General features: G+C 42.1%; 1 protein-coding gene across 2 annotated transcripts in view; it reads left to right on the forward strand.

Annotated features, from left to right (window-relative positions):
* The window catches only part of gabbr1b (gamma-aminobutyric acid (GABA) B receptor, 1b), a 136135-nt gene that overhangs the window by 26206 nt on the left and 86943 nt on the right, over positions 1-22986 (forward strand). For both annotated transcript variants that reach the window (XM_078175582.1, XM_078175581.1), the window contains exons 2-6: positions 729-812; positions 8684-8748; positions 9205-9343; positions 14913-15098; positions 16414-16431. In XM_078175582.1, coding sequence (XP_078031708.1) covers positions 737-812; positions 8684-8748; positions 9205-9343; positions 14913-15098; positions 16414-16431 — 484 coding nt within the window. In that variant the 5' untranslated portion in view covers positions 729-736. The remainder of the gene's footprint in view (positions 1-728; positions 813-8683; positions 8749-9204; positions 9344-14912; positions 15099-16413; positions 16432-22986) is intronic.

A 22986-nucleotide genomic window follows, 5' to 3' on the forward strand; every position in this document is an offset into this window, starting at 1 on the left:
CAGCCCCGACTTACGAATTCAAGATGGCTGCTGGTCACATACGCTGTGAGTAAACACTCTGCTAAAGTAATGTTTACAGCAATTTTATGTTATTTGTTTTACATCAGGTCAGCCTCATCTGCGACGTTCATCAGTTGGAGTGCATGATGGTTTTGAAGCTGTCTGTACTCCGAAAGTGCAAGGGCAACAAAGGCTTTCTTGTGGGCGTCCATGTTTTTTTCCGACTTGTCCACCGTTGTCAACTAGGGGTCCGTCCCAAGTCTCTTAAATTACTGCTAGTTATCTTACCTAGCCAACTTTGCTAGCTGTTTAGCTCCTCCCACCTAGGAAAAAATGCGAGGAGCTAGCGCTAGGAGCGATGAGCGAGCATTGTCGGTTTAAGAGACATGAGACGTCCTTTCCACTGAAGCGACGTCCATTCCTGATGAAAGCAGCACAGCGTCTGGCGTTACTATGGGTACATCCCAAGTCTCATTATATTCGCTGACCAGTAGCAGTAACATCGCTACTCGTAATGTCGCTGCTGCCTGACACTGCTCACATGGTTCTTTAAAGTTTCAGTTGTGAGCTGCAGGTCAGAGGTTGTGAAGTGATGTTGATTCTCTGGTCAGGAACATATCACATCATCATGAAACATGGACAGCAGTGTGGACTCTTCCTTTTTGTTTTTTCATGCTCCCTTTCAGCCTCCTCCTTTAAATGTGTTCTCCTCTGTGTTTGTGTTTCAGGTAGAGGGATGGCGCTGTCCTTTCTTTTCTTCTTCTCTGCTGTGCTGCCCTCGTTCAGAGCATCTGCCTACAACACATCTGCCGGTAATGACTGACTGCATGTCTCACACACACGAGTGTTTGTCTCTGACACAGTGGGCTTCATTCACAAACGCTGCGGACTAGGGTTTCAATGGCATGACATTTTTCCGGTACGATAACCATCTCAGAAAATATAACGGTCTTATTATCAGTCAGAATGATCCTTAAAGGAATGAAAACAGAAGGATTATTGTTGGTTTAACAAATGTTTGATTACTATAATTAAAAATTAATTTCATGTAAAAAGTTTCCACTTTGAAAATAACGAAAGTGAAGAATTATAAGAATTGATGTTGTAGATAATATACATGGTATGATAACCGTCACCTTTTATATGTCTGTACTCTTTGAAACTGGTGTATCGCTGCAACCCCACTGCGTACACACAAATATTCAATTCAGTTTTATTTTATTTATAAAGCCCAATATCACAAATCACAATTTGCCTCACAGGGCTTTACAGCATACGACATCCCTCTGTCCTTTGGACCCTCACAGCTGATCAGGAAAAACTCCCCAAAAAACCCTTTAATGGGGAAAAAAAACGGTAGAAACCTCAGGAAGAGCACGAGGAGGGATCCAGTAATGCAAAATAATATGTGCTTAAACCACACGTACAAAAGTTTTACGCACAAATTCAGGATTCATTCATATTTTCTCCTCTGAATTTTGTTGTATTCTGAGAACAAATTTAAAGCTGCTTCAGATCATGCGTACGAACAAATGATGAAGGTCTGACTCTCTCAGAAAATGTCATTGAAATCTGGTGCTTGGGCAGTGAAACCAACACAACAAGGTGTCCTTTAACGTCGGCATGATACGCAGCACCTAGCGGAGTCAGGGGGAAGCGGTGAAAGTCTGATGAGGCAGGAGGGGTGGATGGGTCAAATAAACATGGACCTTCAACTAAGAACACAGTGTTCGTGTCCTGAAAGATTCTAAAGCCAAACCCTGTTCTTTATTCCTAAACCTAACCATGTGTGTTTGTTGTTGAAGGAAAAAAAAAAGTCAATCCGTGGTGTTGTACTGACGTAGTGCTTTTATTCTGAAAGAGACTGTATCAAACTGTACATTTCCTGTGAAAACAGAAGTGTATTTTGAAAACAGACAATGCATGTAACAGGCTGAAGTTGACACGGCGTCCCAGAACGTCAACAACCAACACACCCAGGGTACCTTGGACGTCATATGTGGACGTGGAAAGTCCATGACCAAACGTGGACATGTGACGAGGTCACAGTGAGGATGATAATGCTGCAGCAACAACGCTGTCTGTGTGAACACTGCACATGTGGGCGTTCTAGTCTAGACAGGAAGATTTTGTAAAACGACGTCATGTGGATGGATTTTTTTTTAAAGTGGAGGAGAAAAATATCCAAAAACATCTGGAAACATATTATATATATGTGTATATATATATGTACAGTTACAGACAGGATGTCGGAGCTGTCCACTTGTGATCACATCACCCAAAGCACACGTTGATACCAGGTGTAAACAGGCTCTAGATCCTGGCCCTGCCTCTGTGCATGCTGAGCTCCACAGTCATGTCTCTGTCCCTTTTCGCTCTGTCCTATCAGTCAGCCTCTGAGCATGAAATTGCTGCCACAGCTCGTATTGGACAAGCACCATTTCCCAGCTCTAACAGCTCAGCTTGGCAGGCAGGCCTCGCCCCACATTTAAAAACCAATCTGGAACCGATAGTCACTGAAAGCACTAATGAATATTTGCTGTAAACTCGTAGTGCTTATTATGGTGCTTTTATATCCCAGCCCATGCTCTGACACTAATGCTCAGAGGCAGATGTCAGATCTCTGTAATACAGACATAAACCTGCCGTCAGATTAGTGAGCTGTCATTTCCTCTTTCTGCTGAGCGGTGGTGGCGGGGGTGGGGGTGGGGGTGTTTGCTATGGGAGTCACGTCTAGTGGTCTTTCCTGGCCTCCAGTGAGAAACACGGTGTCTGTTTAGTAATTAGGGTTTTACACAGTGCGGGAACCTGCGGAGAAAGGCAGGCTCCAGATGTATTATCCTCGGGGAGGGCGAGGCAGGAAGAGACGGAGAGACGGAGGATAATCAGATGTACAGAAACAGTGAAACGGAGCTTTGCAGTGAACTGGCAGGAAATAAGGAACGCCAGCACACAGAGGAGGCTCCGTCGAGCCGGCTTCTTCCCAGGACTGATTGATTTCATGTGCTTTAATGGATTACTGGTGACCATGGTGTGAAGTAAGGTGGTGGGTGGCGTGTATCGAGGTCACTTCCCATCTACATCAAAGCGAGGCTGACATCTTCATCAAAGAGTCTGTTACTGCTCCTCTGGCGTATTCTCCTTTTCTGCCCGTCTCTCCCACACCAGCCTGTTTTTATTGAAAGGCTGGTCAGTGCTCAGAGGCTGATCCCTTCCAGCTGCTGCAGCAGGGCAGCTCCACACCGCCTGTACCGGTGTGTGAGTGTAGTCTGTCAACATGGACATTTTCAGGGAGTCGTATTAGAGCTGATATGGTTAGTAACTCCATCAGGTAGTTGATCAACAGAACATTTATCTACAACGTTATTTTATAATTAATTATTTTTAAAAAAACATTTCACTCCACGTCCCCAGAGCCCGTCTGCTGTACGATACGATACGTCAGCTCTGCCCGTCGCCCGGCACACAATGCATCGGACCCTGATTCCTGTCCCTGCAGGCGGTGGGCTCACAGGGTGACAGCTCCATATTGTTTTATCTGGTTGAGCCTGACTGGGCCCCTAAGGCCCAATGCCCCACCACCAGACACTCGCTGGCAGTGTCCCCGTACCAGACAAGGTGCTCAGAGTCCAAAAAGTCTATTTCATCAAGGTCCTCTTGAATCGCTCCTAGTCTGGCCCCTCCCCTGGGACCACTTTGCCTTGGGAGACCCTACCAGGGGCTGTTAGCCCCGGACAACACAGCTCCCAAGGTGGCGATTCTCAAAGGAGAGAATATTTGTACTTTATATCATTTCCTTACCCTATGTTACTTTATTTTGTGCATCCACCGGGGAACCAAGAAACCAAAAACTGAGAAAGTTCTTGATGAGTAAGGCTGAGCTGAGTACTGTCAAATAAAGCTGTCCTCTCATGTTGGCATCATTAACAGCTGGTCGCTGTCATTGTTTAAGGGTGCCGGCAGCGTCGGAAGAAACGCACGACAAGGACAAAAGTTAGGCAGCCAAGTCAGAGTAGGGCGGGCTGGAGGGGTGGATGGGTTCAACAAACACAGACTTTCATCCAGGAGGCCGGTGTTCACCTCCCGAAAGATTCTAAAGCCAAACCCTGTTCTTTTTTCCTAAACCCAACCACGTGTTTGTTGTTGAAGGAAAAAAAAATCAGTTGGCGGTGTTGTACTGACGTAGTGCTTTTATTTTGAAAGAGACTGTATCAAACTGTACATTTCCTGTGAAAACAGAAGTGTATTTTTCTTCAAAGCCAGACTCACGGGAGCTGCTGGTCAATCGCTGCCTTGATCAGTTAGTTCTTTTTATTGTGCGACTTGGATGTTAAAAAAAAAAAAAAAAAAAAAAAAGCTTTAGTTTGGATTCACCTGAGTCACACAACATGAACAAACTAAGTGACTCTGGCAGCAGTAGACCAGAGGCCTGTACTAAGAAGCCAGATTGGGGGTTAGTGAAGTAACTGCAGGGTTAACTCTGGACTGCAGATTATTTTCAGAGTTACAATATGTACCTGTAATATTTCACAATAAATTACATTATTTACATCTTAAAGGCTGCAACTGTGATATTAAACTATATTTGGAATTTTATTGTGAAATTCACACATATAAATAAAGTAATTTTATAGAAGGATGCAGCAAAATCACAGTTATCAAATCAACATAAACTGAAGTTACAGTTAAACACAGTAATTTACAGGAATGTATTGTTATATCACAGTAATGTAATGGGCTTTAACTGTGAGGTTACAGTTAAATACAGTAATTTTACAGGAGCATAATGTTGTATCACAGTAATATGCAGGTATAACTACTGTCAGCTCACAGTAATTTACTGTAAATGTACAGCCAACAGTTTACTGGATATTATTTCTGGAAAATTACAATATTGAAGTGTAATATATCACAATTAATTACATTATTATCACCTCACAGGCTTTTACTGTGATATTTAACTGTATTTAGAATTGTATTGTGAAATCCACGCAGGTAAATATGGTAATTTTACAGAAGTACACTGTTAAATCACAATAATTCAATATACATAAACTTTACAGGAACGTACTGTTACATCACAGTAATGTACCTCGCTTTGACTGCGAGGTTACAGGTAAACACAGTAACTTTATGGAGCCATAATCAGTCATTTAACAACAATTTACTGTAAAAATTATACAGTAATTTACTGTGAAAGTGATGCAGCTAGTAGCCTGTAATTTACTGTAAATGTGTGGCCAGATATTTTACAGTTTGGGTTTTCAGTGCTATGAAGCTGCTTCTCTTGTTCCCGGGATAAATCACCATGGTAACGTTAACCTAACAGCTAACCTGCTGCAGAGGAGGGTAACTTCAGGGTATCAGATTACAACCTGTCAACACCCCGACCTCTGACCAATCAGATGACTGGAATCACAGGTCAGAGAGATTGTTTAGATTGTTGAAATTAATAAAGATGATGCAGCTGCAGTGAAAGTGTACAAACTTTAATTTATCCTGCAGTGATGATTTTATTCTCTGTCTCGTCAGTACAGCTCAGAATAATGAGACACCTGCGTGGTGACAATCAGATAAAGAGATAATCCACACTGTTAATTGGCTCCTGTGATTATAGATGCAACATTTCGGTCAGATAAACCTTTAAATATTGTTTCACTCTTCACATAAACAGTCTGGTTTTAAGTGTTTTTATGTGACATATTCAAAGTAGTTCCTTCATCATTCAACTACAGCAAAACACATATTTAATAATACCTACACCTGCTTTGAGGCTTAGCTTACTTTTAATATGTGGACATTATTTCTGGTCCTCTCTGCTGTAAGATTACAGGCTGTGGTTTACATTTCAGTCCGACGAATATGACTCATGATGAAAATATAAAAAGCACAAAACACTGCAGCAGATAATCAGTATCACTGTTTCATCTCGTGTGATAGGAAGCAGCCTCCGTCATTCATGGCTCTGATGATGTTGCTCATAATTAACAGCCCACCTCTTTAACATGAACGCACTCCGTGGCTGGAGAGGAAACCCAGAGTCTACTGAGTGAGCTGATAACCAGTTTGTGGTACTATCTGTCCAGACAGCCAGTGTGACGGGTTAGTGAAGTCAGCTAACCAAAGATACCTTGGGTATGTTGAACTGGTGTCGTCGTGCAGGTGTCAGCAGCTCCTGTGTTGTCCCGTGAGTCCGGCTTTAAGGAGAGCATGGAATAAGTTTCACTTTCCATTCAGTTCCTGGTCAGAAAGGAGAGTTTGTGAAGTACTGAATATACAACTGGTTAAATGGGACTTGGATCAGATACACTCAGCGGCCACTTTATTAGGTACACCCTGCTGGTACCAAGTTGGACCCCCTTTTTAATTTATGGTGTCACAGATTCAACAAGGTGATGGAAACATTCCTCAGAGATGTTGGTCCATATTGACATGATGACATCACACAGTTGATCCATGATGAGAATCTCCCGTTCCAGCACATCCCAAAGGTGCTCTATTGGACTGAGATCTGGTGACTGTGGAGGCCATTGGAGTACAGTGAACTCATTGTCATGTTTGAGATGATGTGAGCTTTGTGACATGGTGCGTTATCCTGCTGGAAGTAGCCATCAGAAGATGGGTACACTGTGGTCATAAAGGGATGGACACGCTCAGCAACAATACTCAGGTAGGCTGTGGTGTTTAAACCATGCTCAGTTGGTACTAAGAAAATCTCCCCCACACCATTACACCAGCAGCAGCAGCCTGAAGCGTTGATACAAGGCAGGATGGATCCATGCTTCCATCTGAATGTGGTTTTTCCAATCTTCTATTGTCCAGTTTTGGTGAATTGTAGCCTCAGTTTCCTGTTGTTAGCTGACAGGAGTGGCACCTGGTGTGGTCTTCTGCTGCTGTAGCCCATCTGCTTCAAGGTTGGACAAGGTGTTGTTGCTTCAGAGATGCTCTTCTGCACACCTTGGTTGGAACCAGTGCTTATTTGACTTCCTGTTGCCTTTCTATCATCTTGAACCAGTCTGGCCATTCTCCTCTGACCTCTGGCATCAACAAGGCATTTTGGCTCACTGGATATTTTCTCTTTTTGGGACCATCCTCTGTAAACCCTAGAGATGGTTGTGCTGAAAATCCCAGTAAATACTCAGACCAGCCCTTCTGGCACCAACAACCATGCCCTGTTCAAAGTCACTTCAATCACCTTTCTTCATCAGCCTGATTAGATATTTGGTCTACAGAGGCAGCAGCCGAGGCTTTGAAAAGAGTGATGTGACAGATTCATTTTCTGACATTAAAATATAGCATACACTTAAACTGACACTGATTTCTTGAGGTGGCTGCAACACATTTTGTTGCTGACCCGTACTCAGCAGCAGATTGTTGAGCTTCCATGTCAAACTCCGCTGACTGTACGCTGTACTGCAGGTGACACACTGTCTATAGATCAGCACCTCATACAGCCTCACTGCTATAAACCTCAACGTTCCCTTTAATATGTTGCATATGAATGTAATAACTAGAACAGAGAGTTGAACTGAGGTCAGCAAGTCACCAAAGTCATTAGAGCCATGAATAATTAGCTGCCAGACAGAAACAAACTGAAGATTTTGCTCTGAGTTTATCATAAGAAGCGAGCGAACAGCTTCTCTGGGGTTTTATTGTTAAGTCCTGCATTGGCAGCAAATTTAAACAGCCAGGAGCGCAGGGAGAGTTTCTGCCTGTGGCCGTCACTAATCACTGAATATCCTCGGATATAAAACCGCTTTGAAAAACACAAAGCGTGTAAAAATACAGTTCTTTGAGGCAGAAATAATTGGGATGGCAGAATTTAATTTCTGTCCCTTTGTCACCTTCTAAATCTCTTATTTTTTTCCTCTAGCTTAAACCTTTAAGAACATCAGTCTCAGTCTCAACATGCAAATCTGTCTCGTCCCCGCCAGTCAGACCCCAGCTGGCCCCATTAACTGTGTCACCATCGCACTCACAGCACCATTTCTTCATGTGAACCCACTGCTCAGTTGACAAATAAGCTCTGCCGGCAGCAACAAGCACAAAGCTCGTATGGATGCTGTCTCACCGGAGAAAAATTACTGATGTGACTAACAAGTGAGGCTTCTGCTGAGAACCAGGCTGCTGGTGCTTCAGCGCGTGATGAAAACAGTACAGAGGGCTCCATCTAGTGGTCGGGTCAGGAAACAGCCAGAAAGGCCTCGTGTGAATCAAAGAGTGTCTGATGTTCTCTCTGAAACCTGCAGGATGTTTCTGCTGTTCAACCAGACTCTGCTACCAAGAGTTTATTTGCACTTGGACACTTGACGCTTTTTGTCTTTATACCTGGACCGGACACTTTTAATTTGTTTTTAGGGACTGTCTTTATTTTACAGAGTGGTCTGCTTTATACAGCCTGGACCTCAATGAAGACGTAGATTTCAGGAAAATCAGAAAACAACCAGTCATGCAGCTCACAACTGAGAGTGAGTCAGCGGAGATACGATTCTTAAATGTGCTTTAAAAACTCTTTTGTGTGTGTGTGTGTGTGTGTGTGTGTGTGTGTGTCAGGACACAGCATCAGTGCTGAAGCAGAGCTGTCCGTCTCACAGCTGACGAACAGCCAGCAGATTGAGGCGGACAGGAGCTGGAGGGACAGCTGGGTCTTTTCCTGCTTTGTCTCACGGTGTGTCTCTTCCAGGTTGTGCCATCATTCGTCCTCCCAGAGATGGAGGGATACGGTACAGAGGTCTGACACAAGAGCAGGTAGGAACGGCTGCTGCCTCACTGTCATCACAGCTGCACAGACACCAATACACAATCATGAGTGCAGGTTAATATTATGTCCCATATATATACAGCTCTCACCCAGAGAGCACTGTGAACAAACACTTTCTGATTCAGTGGCATCATGTGGTGAGGACTACAGAGTGCAGCCAGATGAAAGGTCTCCTGGTTTAGCAGGAGTTACAGTCATGCGGCAGAGTTTATGAGTAATGGTCCTATCTAGAGTTGGTGTTTGGTTTGTCCATTCTGGGCTACTGTAGAAACATGGCAGTGCAACATGGCGATATCCAAGACCTGCTCCCTTTGTAGAAATAAACGGCTCATTCTAAAGTAACGAAAACACAACAATTATACACTCAAGAAAAAGTACTTATATCCATCTATTGATGGACACACTGTGTGTGTGTGTGTGTGTGTGTGTGTGTGTGTGTGTAGATCCGCAGTGTGCAGGTGCTCCCCGTAGACTATGAGATCGAGTACATCTGCAGGGGCAGCAGGGTGATCGTGGGACCAAAGGTCAGGAAGTGTTTGCCCAACGGCACCTGGACCGACCTGAGCCAGCGCAGCAGATGCTGTAAGTTTCACCTCAGCTGACTCTTCACTATGTCATCCGTCACACATTCATTCATCTCCTTCCTGAAACACTGATCCAGATAGACACACCCCGCCGCTGAGCCGTTAAGCGTCTGCTCTCAGAGGACAAAGTTCTCCTGAGGAGAGATCACATGAGCTCCCTCTGTCCTCGCAGGCCGACGTCAAGTTCAGGTCTTTCTTCAAAAAGACAGGAGTGTGACCGGTTTCACATGAACAGCAACTCTCAGGCCCCGTTGCACACAGCAGACAAGAACATATCCAAATTCAAACAATATTTTAACAGCACAAACATGTTACATCACATTATTCAATCCTCTCAAAACACTACAGCAGCAATTTAGAAAACACTACAGCATTTTAGAAAACACTACAGCATTTTAGAAAACACAACATTTAAAAAACATTACAGCAATTTTGAAAACATTGCAACATTTTAGAAAACACTACAACATTTTAAAAAACATTACAGCAATTTTGAAAACACTACAACATTTTAGAAAACACTACAGCATTTTAGAAAACACAACATTTTAGAAAACACTACAGCATTTTAGAAAACACAGCATTTTAGAAAACACGTTTTAGAAAACACAACATTTTAGAAAACACTGCAGCATTTTAGAAAACACAGCATTTTAGAAAACACTACAGTATTTTAAAAAACATTACAGCAATTTTGAAAACATTGCAACATTTTAGAAAACACTACAACATTTTAAAAAGCACAACATTTTAGAAAACACTACAGCATTTTAGAAAACACAACATTTTAAAAAACATTACAGCAATTTTGAAAACACTACAGCATTTTAGAAAACACAACATTTTAAAAAACATTACAGCAATTTTGAAAACACTACAGCATTTTAGAAAACACAACATTTTAGAAAGCATTACAGCATTTTAAAAAACAACATTTTAGAAAACACTACAGCATTTTAAAAAACAACATTTTAGAAAACACTACAACATTTTAGAAAACAAAACATTTTAGAAAACACTACAATATTTTAGAAGACACTACAGAATTTTAAAAAACAACATTTTAGAAAACATTACAACATTTTAAAAAACACAGCATTTTATAAAACACTACAACATTTTATAAAACACTACAGCATTTTAAAACACAACATTTTAGAAAACACTACAGCATTTTAGAAACACTACAACATTTTAAAACACAACATTTTAGAAAACACTACAGCATTTTAAAACACATTTTAGAAAACACTACAACATTTTAAAAAACATTTTATAAAACACTACAGCATTTTAGAAAACACTACAACATTTTAAAACACAACATTTTAGAAAACACTACAGCATTTTAAAAAACATTTTAGAAAACACTACAGCATTTTAGAAAACACTACAACATTTTAAAACACAACATTTTAGAAAACACTACAGCATTTTAGAAAACACTACAACATTTTAAAACACAACATTTTAGAAAACACTACAGCATTTTAGAAAACACTACAACATTTTAAAACACAACATTTTAGAAAACACTACAGCATTTTAAAAAAACATTTTAGAAAACACTACAACATTTTAAAAAACATTTTAGAAAACACTACAACATTTCAAAACACAACATTTTAGAAAACACTACAGCATTTTAGAAAACACTACAACATTTTAAAAAACAACATTTTAAAACACAACACTTTAGAAAACACTACAGCATTTTAAAAAACATTTTTGAAAACACTACAGCATTTTAGAAAACACTACAACATTTTAAAAAACAACATTTTAGAAAACACTACAACATTTTAGAAAACACAACATTTTAGAAAACACTACAGCATTTTAGAAAACACTACATTTTAAAAAACAACCTTTTGGAAAACACTACATTTTGGAAAACAAAACATTTTAGAAGACACTACAACATTTTAGAAAACACTACAGCATTTTAGAAAACACTACAACATTTTAAAAGACACAGCATTTTAGAAAACACTACAACATTTTAGAAAACACTACAGCATTTTAAAAAACATTTTAAAAAACACCACAGCATTTTAGAAAACACTACGGCATTTTAGAAAACACTACAACATTTTAAAAAACACAGCATTTTAGAAAACACTACAACATTTTAGAAAACACTACATTTTAAAAAACACAGCATTTTAGAAAACACTACAACATTTTAGAAAACACTACAACATTTTAGAAAACACAGCATTTTAGAAAACACTACAGCATTTTAGAAAACACTACAACATTTTAGAAAACATTTTAGAAAACACCACAGCATTTTAGAACACACTACGGCATTTTAGAAAACACTACAACATTTTAAAAAACACAGCATTTTAGAAAACACTACAACATTTTAGAAAACACTACATTTTAAAAACCACAGCATTTTAGAAAACACTACAACATTTTAGAAAACACTACAACATTTTAAAAAACACAGCATTTTAGAAAACACTACAGCATTTTAAAAAACATTTTAGAAAACATTACAACATTTTTGAAAACACTACAGCATTTTAAAAAACATTTTAGAAAACATTACAACATTTTTGAAAACACATTTTAGAAAACACTACAGCATTTTAAAAAACATTTTAGAAAACATTACAACATTTTTGAAAACACTACAGCATTTTAAAAAACATTTTAGAAAACATTACAACATTTTTGAAAACACATTTTAGAAAACACTACAGCATTTTAAAAAACATTTTAGAAAACATTACAACATTTTTGAAAACAACATTTTAGAAAACACTACAAAATTTCAGAAAACAACTTTTTAGAAATGTTGTAATTCCTGCAGTTACACTGTTTTGAGAAATGGAGTAGTGTTTTCTGAAGTATTTGTAGAAATGTTTTTGTGTTTTCTTAATGTTGTCGTCTTTTCCGGTATGTGATTTGACCCTCAGGGCCACCGTAGTGACAGGGCGAGGACATGAGGCACACACACACACACACCAAAACAGAAAAACAAAAGTGCTTTAAAGAAGCTCAGGGTCAGAGTGAAAAAAGAAAAGCACATTATCAAGCACAGAGGGATATTTGTGTGTGTCAAAGGCTCTGTCTCAGGGACAGTCCATAAACAGGCACAAATCATCGGCAAACTCAGGAGAACAAAACAAATATGCCAATCTTGCAACTACCAGGCCCCGTTGCATATAGCAGACAAGAACATACACATAACCCACTCATAGTTAACCAAGCATCCACTTGGACTCAAGGATGAACTGATCAGAATTTAGTTTTCAAAGGTTAAGTTGCTGTGATCTTGCGTACGTACACAATATCTCAAGAATGCCTCGAGGGAGTATTTTCACATTTGGTCTACTTGGACTCTGATGCTGACCTGATGAGATGTTTGTGGTCAAAGGTCAAAGTCATGGTGACCTTTTGTCTGTCTAATTCTCATGAACCCAATAGTTCAAGAGGGCTTCGACAGATTGTCCTCAAATTTGACACAAACGTCCACTCGGACTCAACGATGAACTGATTAGATGATGGTGATTCTTTGCGAGGTCACTGAGACCTCAAACAAAATGTGTTTCATCGTAACTGAAGAAATCATAAGCTAATAATGACAAAATCTTACGCTGCGTTCTAGATACAATTACGAATGAATTATATGTTATATCCAAAAGGTCAAAGGTCAGCTTGACTGTGACATCTTCGTGTTTTAAAGTCATATCTCAGGAACAGAAGGGGAGACATTTGGTCAGATACTGAGCTGATTGTACAGATCTTCTGTGTGTGAAGCATCCATGTTTTAGAGTTTGTAACCTCTTGCAGCAACATCCATATTTGAAACAGTGTCTTCTGTCACGTGGGTGCGGACAGACGTGGATGTAAACTGTTAGCTGTAACTCGACTGGTTCATACAACCATGAGGCGGTCATTCTAGTTTGCTGTGCATGTCAAGTCTTTTTCAGCACGGGCGCTGCAGTGCACACAATGTCGGCCCTGAAAACCTACTTTCTTACTCAGCCGGATGATCGGTGCAGATCTGAACTAGATGTGCTAACATGCTCTTTCATTTGACAGGAACCTTGATACTCTGCCTGTATGAAGCAGGTAAGATGTTTGTCCAGTTGAACACAGGTCCTGAGGATATGCAGCCTGCGCTCAATACAGACACGTAGAAACAGTCAAGTCAAAAACACTCCCAAACCTCCCTGAATGGCCTCAAGGTGTCACTGTGTTCCTTTACATTGACTCTGCAGCCTGTTTAAAACGTCCAGCTCTTCATCACGAGGGTCATACATTAAGGTCAACATATGAGCAGCGTCACAGATGATCATCTCAGCCTGACAGCAGGTAGAACGAGCATGTAGTAGTTGTATTAGTGTAATGCATCCATCATGAGAATAATGTTCATCTTAACATCTCCGTCTCATGAAGTCAGGAAGTGTCTTCGCTGAAAATGAAGATATTAAAAATAAATAATGTGACTTAATTTGGCGGTGACTATAAAGCAGGTCAATGGTCTGATGTGGAGAGATCTTAATTGGTTAACAGTGATGTTGAGGCCATTCTGACACCAGCAGGCATGTGCTGCTTCCTCCTTGATGGTCCGAGGGTCTTATATATCTCACAGTCCTGCACGGATCCGTTTCTGAAAACCAGCACCCGCCCACACCCGTAAAGCTCAGCACCATATCTGACCAGTTACTCGTAATTATGTCAAAGCCACATATTTAATCAACAATTTTCAGTTATTTTAATAATATTTTTTGGACATTTTCTGAACATTTTTTATGACTTTTTATTAAAATGTTTTCAGATATTTTAATCACAATTCTTTTTATATTTTATAATTTTGTTAGACATTTTATCATCATTTTCTCTGACATTTCATTTATATTTTTTGGGATGTTTAACAACATTTTTTAAAAAATATTTTAATAATGTTTTTCACATATTTCACAAATATTTTTTGCACATTATTTTTTAAATTTTTTTTTTTTTAATATATTAGTTGCCATTTCAGCACCATTTTTTCCACCACCATCAAACCTCCAAAGGATCCCAACTCCATGTAGGCTGCCACCTCATCCTCGGGCTGCAAAGTGTCATGGCTGGAGTCCTCCACGTCGGTGACCAATGTGACCACGGGGTCAAAGGTTACACTGGTGTCACTGACTTTCAGAATAAAAGCAACTGCAGCTTGATGATAGTAATTTAGATGTTAGAATATTACACATATACTACACAGCTTTTTACTTTGGTTTAGTATGAGAAATAAAAAATAGATTTTAGTTCTCACCTGTGTGGAATGAATTTTTACCCCAGAAGTTTATATATATATATATTCACAGTTTTTTGCAGCTCACCTGTCGGGCACACGACCAGGTGCCTGTATGAGTCGACTGTGAGGCTGCTGTAATATTTCTGGTCGCTGTCACGCTTCACTGCAGTCCCCTCACTCCTTCATCCTCACTCTGTCACCACCCAAATACAAAAGCAAAATATTGTACTGATGGAGGTCAGCTGAGCTCTGGCAGCCACTGTCACCGTGTCAGAGTAAAGCGTCCTCTGTCTGTGTCTTCCAGTGTTGATGTGTCCCCGGGTGTGGACGTCACTGGAGAACGGCCGGGTGTCCTCGTGGCCCCTGGGGCCCCCGGTGGAGGGGACGTTGCTGCATTACAGCTGTCTGCCCGGCTTCATCCTCATGGGCCGAAACTCTACACAGTGCAACAAGATGGGGAAGTGGGACACGCCCAAACCTGTGTGTCACTGTGAGTCACCGTCCTCCCGTCACACGGCTCAACACTTCAAACTGAAACATCAGAGTCACAGCTGATCGTTAGCTGCCAAACAACACGTACGATATTTAGTGTCACATGATCACATAGAGACGTGACATCAGGAAATTTCAACATGTCACCCGAGACTGTGAGAGAATAAGGCTTTATTCATTTAATGGATCTATAAATACAATTTAATCATGTTTTTTTAGTTCATGTAGAATAAACATTTGTTACAGACAAGGAAAGGAAAGGAAATGAATGAAAAGGAAAGGAAAGAAAAGGAAAGGAAAGGAAATGAATGAAAAGGAAAGGAAAGGAAAGGAAAGGAAATGAATGAAAAGGAAAGGAAAGGAATGAAAAGGAAAGGAAAGGAATGAAAAGAAAAGGAAAGGAAAAGAATGAAAAGGAAAGAAAAGGAAAGGGAAGGAAAGGAAAGGAAAGGAATGAAAAGGAAAGGAAAGAAAAGGAAAGGGAAGGAGAGGGAAGGAAAGGAAAGGAGAAGGAAAGGAAAGGAAAGAAAAGGAAAGGAAAGAAAAGGAAAGGAAAGGAAATGATTGAAAAGGAAAGGAAAGAAAAGGAAAGGAAAGGAAAGAAAAGGAAAGGAATAAAAAGGAAAGGAAAGAAAAGGAAAGGAATAAAAAGGAAAGGAAAGAAAAGGAAAGGGAAGGAGAGGGAAGGAAAGGAAAGGAGAAGGAAAGGAAAGGAATGAAAAGGAAAGGAAAGAAAAGGAAAGGGAAGGAGAGGGAAGGAAAGGAAAGGAGAAGGAAAGGAAAGGAAAGAAAAGGAAAGGAATAAAAAGGAAAGGAAAGAAAAGGAAAGGAAAGGAAATGAATGAAAAGGAAAGGAAAGAAAAGGAAAGGAAAGGAAAGAAAAGGAAAGGAATAAAAAGGAAAGGAAAGGAAAGGAAAGGAATAAAAAGGAAAGGAAAGAAAAGGAAAGGAAAGGAAAGGAAAGGAAAGGAAAAGAATGAAAAGGAAAGGAAAGGAAAGGAAAGGAAAGGGTTCACACAGCCTGTAGAACACAGGTGTAGTTAAGGGGGGGGGGAGGCATCTGAATCATTCACTCGGCCCACTCTGTCTGTATTGACGCCTCTGTCCTGTCGTCAGTCCAGCTGGTTCAGCATGTCACTGTCTGATGTCACAGACCAACACCATGTTCATCAGGAGCCTCTCTGTGCGTCCACACATGTGTTTCCATGTCCAACACAGAGTCAGTGTGACTCAAAGGCTTCTTACACTGTGCTGACACTTTGAAGACGAGCTGTGAAACCAAACTGTGTTCTGTCTCTCCTCTGCTCCCACAGACGATCGGCACTACAAAGGTAAGAACATCTTCTCCTCTCACTCTCTCTCCTTCTTTAATGTCAGTGTGTGTCAGTGACAGCGCCCCCCTCTGTGGACACCTGAACATGTGGATGTTTCCAGACCGTGTTATATCCAGATAAAACCAAGACAAACTTTTTCATCAGACCGTGTGTTTCCTGACTGAATCCTGTTACTGGATGGCAGCAGGCAGGTCACAGAGTGCTGACGCTGATCGTGTCACTTCAATGTTCATGATTTGTTTTGAGCTAAAACAGCCGGTCTACACTTCGCACTCATACGGACCACAGCAGTCATGCTCAACTCATGGCCTGTGGGCCACATGGGGCCCCTGACAGGGTGCTGAGTGGCCCCCCAAACATGTTCTGATTCACAGTGAAAATAAATTAATTCAGTTTTCAGGTTGTCCGTCCATCTGTACGTACATATGTACACATGCACTTATCATCCCTGTGAACGTGATGTCTCAAGAGTGACGTAAGGGCCAAACAGTCACTTGGACTCGAGGCTGAGCTGATTACATTTTGGTGGTCGTAGGTCAGAGGTCAAGTCTGTTTGACCTCATCTGTCTTTTTCTCCTGAGCGTGATATCTCAAGAACACCTAAAGGAAATGTCTTTTAATTTGGCACAAATGTCCGCTTGGACTGAAGAATATACTAATCAGAATTTTGTGTTTGAAGGTCAAAGGTCAGTGTGATCTCACGAAACATGTTTTTGAAACATGAATGAATGAATGAATGAATGCCTCGTCTCTGCACACATATGTTAGAGGAGACGAGACCTAAGTTTTGTGGGACCTGGAGTTTTATAAAAAGGCCACAGTAAATCACAGAGTACCTCTTTATGTTGAAACTGTTTCCTCATTCTCCCTAAAATGTTTTAAATCTTCCGACTGTAACAGAAGGTAAGAGTCAGGGACTTGAAATGAAGGAAATGGAAGACACATCGGTCCATCAGTGGCTAAAAACAGACTGGAGAAAAAAACCCTCAGCACTGCTGTTGGTGTGATTCTCCAGTGACAGTACTCCCACCTCATCTCATGGGGGCGATATTGTGCTGCTCAGAACATGACGGCGCTCTGTCTGTCCTGGATGCAGAGTGGGCTGTAAACGTCTCAGGTCTGTGTTCAGAGGTCATTAAGGTGCCGTTGAGTCTCTGTGATGAAGCGAGCAGTAAACAGCTGCGGTGGATGATGTCATGTTTGGCAGGCGTGTTCTAAAATTAAGACTTCCTTTATCTCACCAGAGGAAACGCAGACCGTTTGACTGTGGAGACACAACAAGATTTAATAACCCAGATGACAATAAATCCATCGCTGTAGATCATTATTTATATTTACTGTTTAGATTTTTGGGTTTTTTTTGTTCTGGTTTATGATCAGTGCCTTAAAGTGACCCTTAAGAAAGTGTTGATGGTACTGTGTGTCAGAGTCGGGTCCATTTTGAAACCTGCACCCGCCCATACCCATAAAGCTCAGCACCAGAACCAACCTGTTACTGTCATTTTGTCTCAGACAAAGCTGCACCATGATCAAACCCCCCAGGCTCCAGGCCCTCACATGAAGCTGGTTCTCCATCTCTTTGACTGGATGGTGAAAACATTCAATCACTGCCAGGTTAGGAAACATGTTAGCATGCTCCTTCCACCACCATCAAACCTCCAAAGGATCCCAACTCCATGTAGGCTGCCACCTCATCCTCGGGCTGCAAAGTGTCATGGCTGGAGTCCTCCACGTCGGTGACCAATGTGACCACTTCTCACTGAAAATCAGCAGGTTGATCAGCGTCACCTCTCAAACATCTGGGAGTTCATTTATTGATCTTAAACTGATCAGAAAATGTTAATGCTGTTTGTTTTACTACTCCGTCAGTGGGAAGCTGATGATGGACGTATTTATGGCACAGCTACCTTTAGTTACCTTGTATTATATTGCACCCTGTGTCACTCCTATTTTGGTGCCTTACATAATTTATTACATTTTCACACAGTAAAATTTGGAATTAAAATATTCCTCTAAATATTTTTATTCTGCAGCTAAAGTTCATATTGGAGAATATTGTTTAATAAAATGTGCAGCTGAAACTGCTGCCCTGGTGCCAGCAGGTGGCAGTGTGGCACCACCCTCAGGACTGGATCATAACATGAGAAGATGTGTGACAGAAGCAACAGTCAGGGTGTGATGTCTCTCAAACACGTTAAAGTGTCAGATCTGTCGTCATGGCAGAGCGCCGCCGCCGCCGCTGATGTCTGTCCGTGTGGACGTCTCTCTGCCTCCATTTTCCCTCAGTGTTGTTTGCAGTGATAAATGACTCCGCCACAATCTGTCAGAGATCTGCAGGTACACAGGTAGATAATGATTCCAGGGGGGACGGTGAGACAAAGAGATGAAGAGGATGAGGAGGGTGGAGGAAAGGAGGAGGTGGTTGTAGCAGGGTGACGTAAAGACGAGTGAGACTGGGGACGGAGGAGCGAAGGAGAGAACGAGAGATTTATGTCTCTTATTTCTGTGGTGAATGTTTAGAATGAAGCTCTCTGCACCTCCATTACAGTCCAGCTGAGTCCCTCTGTCTCCTCTCTGCTCCCAGGCTGTGGGGACACACTGTCCCCCTGTCTCCTCTCTGCTCCCAGGCTGTGGGGACACACTGTCCCTCTGTCTCCTCTCTGCTCCCAGGCTGTGGGGACACACTGTCCCTCTGTCTCCTCTCTGCTCTCAGGCTGTGGGGACACACTGTCCCTCTGTCTCCTCTCTGCTCTCAGGCTGTGGGGACACACTGTCCCTCTGTCTTTTCCTGATGAAACACCATAGGCAACAAAATGGCCGTCCTAAGTACTCAAGGCCAAAATGAAAAAAATAAATAAATTTAATTTAAAGTTTTATGTCATTAGCATAATTTGAGCAGCAATGTCAGAACAACACCAGGAGTATTCATTTAGAACACAGTGTCTCTGATGCACAGCCAGCCGTGGACAGAGGAGAGCTTGACAGTAGCCATGAAACGTGGGTTCTGCGGCGCATCACTCAAAGACGAGGTGTACCGCCACACAACGCAGCAACCCACGGGTCAGAAGACCACAGGAAACAGGCGAACAGGAACCAGGAAGGCAGAAGCAGAGCTCTTGGTCGAGGACAGAGGGCAGAGTGGTTTACAGGGGAGCAGACGAAACAGGAGAAACAGGGACGCGCAGGGTCGATACCGAGTACGCACAATCTGGCGAGGAGTGTCTGTGAAGCAGGCGTCTTTATATTGACAGTAGGTGATGATCCACAGGTGAGCGGTGTTAGCCAGATGAGATGGGCGTGGTGGGCCACAGGAGTGGGAGACGTGTGGACAGGCAGCAGGCTGGTTTCTAGGTGTGGTGACCAGACGGGCTGAGTGGAAAAGTACTGAATGAGCTGAGGAGATGGCAGCTATGGAGGGTGAGTAAGTAAATCTTGATGCACTGAAATGTTGAAGCTACATCTGTCCTGTGTTTGACCAAGAACAACCAGAATATGTTCCTGGTTTTCAGCTCACTGGACACACGTGTATACTGCAGTCAACAAGCTTGCAGTAATTATCCTCAGGTCTTTCAGTTGCTGAAGGTCCCATCGACATGCTTGGTACACAGTGACAGGACTGAGGTCTCTATTCTGCAGATAATGACGAAGCGCCTCAGTGAACACATTCGGCTGGCTTTCCAATAGGTCACAGAGGTCACTGTGTTGATCAGTCCGATGCCGTCAGCTGTTGCTGTCGCTGCTCCTGATGTGGGGTTCAATTACAGTCTGTCAGAACTCTCTGAAGCACTGCCTCCGTTTTAGTGTTAGTGTTTTAATTAGTTGTTAATCAGTCTGATGTTGGTACGTCAGTCACATTCTGATTTGGTAAAAAGGCAGCGTCTCAGAGCGGTGACAGCGTCCTGTGGTTGTTGGAACGGTGCCGATGCTGCATTGTGTCTCTCAGGTCGTTAAATCGGAGGATTCATCAATGGTTTAATGTGGAGGCCCAGAGCTGTGACTGCAGCCAGCGGGTAGCAGCATCTTTTAATTAAGACCGCACTCCCAGTATCTCTGTCCCAGTACGCCTCCACCTCATCCCTGCATCCGGCCCAGCGAGGGAAAGGTCAGCTGAGTGTGTGTCTCCCTCCAAGCACTCGGGACTGCCTCCTTGTTTACTGCCATCACTACACTGGTCACATGATCGCAGCCTCTCAAAAGGCTATGTCCAGATTTCGGTGCGTTTCTTCTCGTAGACAAACAGACAAAACATTTGTGAGAACAGTTTGAACCCCAAATGACTAAATGCAGCTGTAAATGTAAGTAAATGAATAAACATTATGTTACTGATCACTTTTAGTCTCAAACCGTCCGTTGTCAGCTTTAATTTAGACCCCTGATTGTTCTCTTTGTCTTTGTTGTTAGATACGTAATGAATCCCATCACAGGCTCCTCTGACTGTCTCAAAGCTCTTAAACGTTCTCTGTCGTCCTCGGATCGGCTCTGTGTGGTCACACAGCAAACGAGGAGTAAATGTTGATGTGCTGCATTCCAATTCACTTTTTCATTTGTTAGTAGTGTGAGTATACATAATGCATGTGTCAAAGCTCCCAGCATTCATCCTGTTGCGGCCTCTGTTACCGCTGCCTTTACCAGCTCTCCCTGTCAGCTCGGGTCCAGCCACTCCCTGCTGCCCTGCAGTAACCTCTTTGCCATCGTTGCCATCACCTCACCTCTGCCCGCTTCCTCACCTGTTGTCCATTTCCTTAATCAACCCACGGTACATACACCGGCCGGTCTCCACTGATTCCCTGCTGGATTGTCTAGTTTGTATCCGCCGTATCTTTCCAGCCTTTGTTTCCTGCCGCCTGACACATGATTAATGACTGTTCACCTGCGTCCTGTCCGGTTAAGTTTGACTGGTTACGACCCTCGCCTGTTTTTGGACCTCTGTTGTGTTTCTGAGCTGTCACAGCACGTGTCACGTCACTTAGCTGTTGACACACATATGCTTCATGTATGTTTCAGTATTCATGAGCTCTTATAACCGTGGCTGTAAACAACAATATGAACATGCGTGTCAGCACTGGGGGATGATGATGCGTACTGGCTGAATGAAGAGGTGGGTCGTTATCAGCGCTGCGGGAAGATACCCCGTAAAGATCAAAACACCATATGCTGTGTCACCCTCGCCGATGAAGACTATTAAATAAATGAGTGTGTGAGAGAACAGGATAACAGCAGAGGGGGAACGATCAGCAGGCTCGGCGTAGCAGCATAGTTAACGTGTCATGGCCTCCTGATTTAAGATGCTGTATGAATTATTTATGTGGCTCTGACAGAGTGCTGATGACAGGAGAGGTCAGAGGTCAGGGCAGGATTCAACAGTACACCAGTACCCACTTTATTAATTTCAGCCCGAGCTTTTCAGCACACTGTCACCCAGCACAATGAAAGTAACCTCCATCTCTTGATTGTAGAGACGCTCCTCTCAGGACTGTGTCCTCCAACACATCTGTTACTGCACCCAATTAGCAGTCGCATCTCGTGAAGATGACCTCACCATCCATCTGGCGCGTGTTGCTGGAAAACAGATATGACAATGCTGTGACCTTGACATAGATTTTCAGGTTTGCTTTTCAACTTCAACCAGGCCTGGTCCTGCACGGCTGAGAACGGGACTCACCTGCTGCTCGCCCACATGGAGTTCATTTTTACCTGTCAATTTATACATATACATATTTTTACCAACACGTCCTCACTGTGACCTCGTCACATGTCCACGTTTGGTCATGGACTTTCCACGTCCACATATGACGTCCAAGGTACTCTGGGTGTGTTGGTTGTTGACGTTCTGGGACGCCGTGTCAACTTCAGCCTGTTACATGCATTGTCTGTTTTCAAAATACACTTCTCTTTTCACAGGAAATGTACAGTTTGATACAGTCTCTTTCAAAATAAAAGCACTACGTCGGTACAACACTGCATATTGACATTTTTTTCCTTCAACAAACACACGTGGTTAGTTTTAGGAAAAAAGAACAGGGTTTAGAATCTTGCAGGACGTGGACACCGCTCTGTGGGCTAAAAGTCGGTGTTTGTTGCCTGGTGCGGATCATACAGATGCTGAAGGGTGCCATGGTGCGTTAGTAATCGACAGCGAGTGGCACTGACCAAGCGTTAGTATGTGAGGAGTTAAACGAACCCTTATAACTCCTCATATAGGTGGTGTAGGCAGGATTTAGAATTGGGACGGCATCTTCTACAGCACATAGCTACCTAGTTATGGTACCCGACCCACTACAGGACTCTGCACCAGAGGCCCCATGATACAATGATATCATGATCATAAGTCATGATGCAAGTATGAGTATCATGTTAACATACGGGGACATATATTGCAATACTTGTTTTGTCCCCAGTGGTAACATCTGTTTCATCTAATAAGATCAAGTTTTCAGTTTGTTCATCTCACTTCAGTCATTTTTATTGCAGCATTTTGTCTCTAGTGGACTGAAAAAGCAATTTATTTTATTATTGTAGTCGGCTAACAAAAGTCTACCTTGGATTTGTAAT

The sequence above is a fragment of the Epinephelus lanceolatus genome, chromosome 16 (assembly GCF_041903045.1).
Source record: "Epinephelus lanceolatus isolate andai-2023 chromosome 16, ASM4190304v1, whole genome shotgun sequence".
Classification (NCBI taxonomy): Eukaryota; Metazoa; Chordata; class Actinopteri; order Perciformes; family Serranidae; genus Epinephelus; species Epinephelus lanceolatus.